The 4,660-nt window shown below is 42.4% G+C and overlaps 1 protein-coding gene across 3 annotated transcripts in view; it reads right to left on the bottom strand.

Moving 5' to 3' along the window:
* The window catches only part of HIBCH (3-hydroxyisobutyryl-CoA hydrolase), an 85,195-nt gene that overhangs the window by 35,405 nt on the left and 45,130 nt on the right, over nt 1–4,660 (bottom strand). For all 3 annotated transcript variants that reach the window (XM_019554319.1, XM_019554317.1, XM_019554320.1), the window contains exon 8: nt 2,782–2,927. In XM_019554319.1, the coding sequence (XP_019409864.1) occupies nt 2,782–2,927 (146 nt within the window). The remainder of the gene's footprint in view (nt 1–2,781; nt 2,928–4,660) is intronic.

The following is a 4,660-nucleotide window of genomic DNA, read 5'->3' as shown; positions in this document are numbered from 1 at the left end:
TCCTACCTGGGCTTAAGAAGGGATAAGCCCTGCCCCTTCCTGGTCAGCTGGTTTTACCAGTTGCCCTGGCAACCAGCACTTGTGCAGCCCTGGTGACTGGCAGCTGAGCCTCCCCCTTTCTGCCACTAGGGGTCTCCCCAGAGCAGTCTCCGCTCTCAGGCACAGGGCACCTGAGTGCACTGCGACAGGGCAAATCAGGAAAAATGCTATTGAAGTCAAGGGAATTACAAGTGTAAAATTGCAAGTGTAAAATCAAAATCTACTCCTTCAATTCTTTATATTATGTGATTTTTACAAGATGTATTACTAGTACATATATGGAATATATACGGAACTTCATCTTTATCATGCTATTTATTAAGGGTGTGCGAAGCGGGCCCTATTCTATTTGGATTCGGCCCAAATCAGGGACAGTGATTCGATCTGTTGATTCGGATCACTATCCCTGATTTGATTCAGCCAAATTCAAATCTGACTATTCAATGCTGATTCAGAGAATCAGCAATTTGGACACAGACAGCTTTAAAAATCCTTTCTATATACCTTGAGGTAGCAGGTGTGGCTCATGATCACTGCGATGCTGGGGCGCATGCAGCGTCCCACAGGAGTGCAAGGAGGCCCTCCATGTGCTTGGTGGTAAACCTCGAAGTGGACTGGAAATACTTCTGGGTCTGCCAGGGACTATGCTGGGGGGGCCCCCTGTGCCTCCCCAGCTCAGCAACTGGCCTCAGGAGGACACCAGGTGCCCGCCCCCGACACAGGGGCCACCAGTCACCAAGCCAGGGAGGTGCAAGGGGGCCCCCAAGTGCGCTCCCTGGCAGACATGGAAGTGGACCGGAAGTGCTTCTGGTCCACTTCTGGGTAGGCTGCTGAACGCACTGGGGAGCCCCCTGCACTCCTGTGGGATGCTCCATGTGCCCCAGCATCACAGCATTCACAAGCCACCTGCTACCTTGACGCACACAGAAAAAACATTTAAAGCTGTGTCTATGTCTGAATCGCCGAAACTTTCCGAATCTCTCCGAATCAATTCGGAGGGTTCCAATTTAATTTGCAGAAATTAAAGAGTCCTCTGATGCGATTCAGATTTGGAGATTCAGCCACCAAATCGTGCTGAATCTCCACCAAATGGAATCAGGGACTGAAACTTCACAGATTTCACACTTTTAATAGATTTTAGGGTCGGAAGGGACCTATTAGATCATTGAGTCCGACCCTCCGCCCTGGGCAGGAAAGAGTGCTGGTGTCCAATGACCCCAGCCAGGTGTCTGTCCAATCTCCTCTTAAATACCCCCAAGGAAGGGGACAGCACTGCCTCCCTTGGAAGCTTATTCCATATTTTGGTAACCCTCACTGTAAAGAATTTTTTTGCTGATATCTAGTATAAATTTGTTCTTCAGTTTGTGGCCATTGTTTCTAGATATCCAGATGGATGCCCTGGTAAACACTGTATCCCCTATTTCCTGCTGTCCCTCCTTGATGAGTTTGTAGACTGTCATAAGATCACCTCTCAGCCTTCTCTTGCAGAGGCTGAAGAGGTTCAGGTACCTCAATTGGTCCTTGTAAGGTTTTTTCTGTAGGCCTTTAAACAGACAGGTGGCCCTCCTCTGAACCCTGTGCAGTGCCCAAAATTAGACTCAGTACTCCAGCTGCAGCCTAACCAATGATGCACAGAGGGGTAGTATCACCTCCCTAAACCTGTGATGCACCTACTTCTGCAATAAAGAGTGCAGTTAACTTTACTTATTACTTCATCACATTGGTGACTCATGTTCATTTTGGAATCGACTATGACTCTGAGATCCCTTTCTGCAGTTGAGCTACTTAGAATGGTACCTCCCAGGCTATAGGAGTGTTGATGATTCTTCCTCCCTAGGTGCAACACATGACACTTAACTTTGTTAAACTGCATCCTATTCTGTTCTGGCCACTTCCCCAGCCTGTCCAAATCCGCCTGGATTCACTCCCTGACCTCTAGTTTGTATACCACCCCCATAGTTTGGTGTCGTCTGCCAACTCGGACAGGGTGCTTTCTACTCCCTCCTCCAAGTCACTAATGAAGATATTGCACAGTACTGGTCCCAGGACAGAGCCTTGGGGGACTCTGCTGCCCATATTTCTCCAGGTAGAAAGCAACCCATCCACCACCACTCTCTGGGTGCGTCCCATAAGACAATTTTTCCACCCACCAAACTGTGTAATAATCTACATTGCAATTGTTCAGTTTATTTATAAGAATTGGGTGCGGCACTGTGTCAAAGGCCTTTTTAAAATCTAAGTAAATAAGATTTTCACATAGCCCTACTATTTATATTATGGCTATGTGGACAGAACTACATTTTTCAAATGTTATAACCTAAGCCTCCTTACAAAATGTTCACTGCCAATGGCAGAGAATTAATAAGGATGGATAGATAGGTTTGCCCAATGCTGTCTTTTATCAACAGCACAAGTGTCAAGATAGACCAAGGCAAGGACGCCACCAGCTGGCAGGTGCCATAATGACATTCTGGAAGCACCTGCAGTCCAGTATGAACTAGACTCACCAGTGTCTTTTTGCTTCTACTTAAAGAAGTAAATGGGTAAATCCTAGGACTGCACAAGAAGAAAACTGTCCATTTGTTAAAAATAACTGAATATCACTATGAAACTATGAATGAATTTGTTCAATAGAACCATCAAGAAATGCACATACCAAAACTTAATCAAGACCATCCGGTTGTTTTCATTGTGGGTTAAGCACTCTGACCAGTTATCAACGGTAATGAGTGACATATTTACCTTTTCTGATTCTACAAAGTGTGTAGCAATTCCTGCTTTTTGCACATCTCTTCCTTTTAATCTAAATCCTGTAAGAGCAAGGTAATAGCCAATCTTCCCTGAAAGTCTTGGCAAGAAATACCCTCCACCTACATCAGGGAAAAGGCCTGTAATTGAAAGAAAGAAAGAAAACAGTAAGGGAAAATGGTCTGAAAGAATGTTCTCCATTCAGTCTCATAATTCAGGGTTCCCTGCTACCTGGCTATTTTCCGTGAAACTTCTCCTTGCCCTGGTTTCTCTCCAATCTCAAATCCAAGTTCCTCCTAAAAGTACACTTTTTCCTCAGTACCTGACTGTTAGTCCACCCCTCTGGCTAGCATTCACAAACAACAAAATATATACCAGACATCAGCCTTCACTCACTTGGCCTACAAACCTTTCATGAGAGAAAGTTTCTGTATTTGGCTGTAAAACACCTCCTAACACAAAATTAGCAAACAATCAGAACTGGCTCAACTAAAAAAAGGAATAATGAAATCATTAGTTTCAATTTGGATATGCACAACCTTTTTATCTGAAACTTCACATTGTATTTAATAAACTATTATTAACTGTACTTTCAAATACCTCCCACATTGCAAGTTTTTGTGTAATACTCAATCTTGAGATTTTTAATAGAGCAACAATATTTTGAAGCCCTTCTATAAGTGGAGATGAGAATGGCATTCCTTGGCAGCTTTAAAACTAACCTGTGACTAGTAGAGAAAAAAACATAATTGAACTTTCAACTTCAGTAACTGGCTCATATTTTTAAATTATTTTTAAAGAAATTGATAGAATAAATCAAGAAAATACTTTAGCTTATACTTATTTTAAAATACTGGGAAAGTGACAATCCCTGTGACAGCTTAGACATCCAACTACAGCTTATTATAGATGTTCATACTTATTTTTCTGCTCTTTAAATCAACATCACTGAACAAACTCCATAGTACTGCAATGTCTCTTACTAATGACCCACCATTAGAGACATAAGCTATTGATCTCTTCATTAGGCAAAAAAGCCATAAAAATGCTTCCATTTTGGAGCATAATTCTACAGCTGCAGTACGTCTCTGAGCAGATCCTCCTTTTCATGACTTCAAACATTAGGTGAATTCAATAAGAACTCTATGCTATAGAGGTTCTTAAAACCTCTGAAAAAGCAAATTTTCAGGCTGTTATAAAATCAAACAGTTTGAATATGAATTGTGCACCTGATACTTTTACAAAGCCCTATCAAAGGCATGTTAGATATTAGAACAACCACATAAAAAGCTGTTAACACAAAGTTAAGCTTTCCTTGTAAAAATATCTCATGTCTTTCCAGAATGAGACTTTCAGCAAAACTCAAACTTCTGATAACTAGGAAATGAAAAGTTAAGGTATTTTGAACTCAAACTACTGAAAACCAGGAAAGAGTCATGGTAAGTACCCATACAACTGTAACTCCCTGCAGAGGTGGAACTAGCCCAGGGGTGGGCAAAATGTGGCCAGTGGGACCCCTAAAAAATTTAGATAATTAATATTCATCTGCTCCTGGCTGCCTGTCATGCGGCCCTCGATGGCTTGCCAAAACTCAGTAAGTGGCCTTGAACTAGCCACTGTAAAACACCCAAAAGCACTGCACTTTCATTTACAGTACCAAGTGCAGCAAAACTGAACGATGGAAGAATCTGGCTGAAGCACCATGGTAGAGCTGTGATTAAGTTACAAAACATATTGTGTATGTAGCCATCTCTGCCTGATCCTCCAAGTGTGATCAAACAAAAGGAAGCATGACAGAAAAAGCTGGAAGAACTAGGACTACTTAGACTGGAGAAAAGAAGCCTGAAGGGGGATATGATTTTTTTTTTTTTTT

This window comes from Crocodylus porosus, unplaced genomic scaffold, assembly GCF_001723895.1.
Source record: "Crocodylus porosus isolate Cpor-Errol unplaced genomic scaffold, CroPor_comp1, whole genome shotgun sequence".
In the NCBI taxonomy this organism is placed as follows: domain Eukaryota; kingdom Metazoa; phylum Chordata; order Crocodylia; family Crocodylidae; genus Crocodylus; species Crocodylus porosus.
The sequence above is the reverse complement of the archived record's forward strand: the minus strand, read 5'-3'. Positions and strand labels throughout refer to the sequence as shown.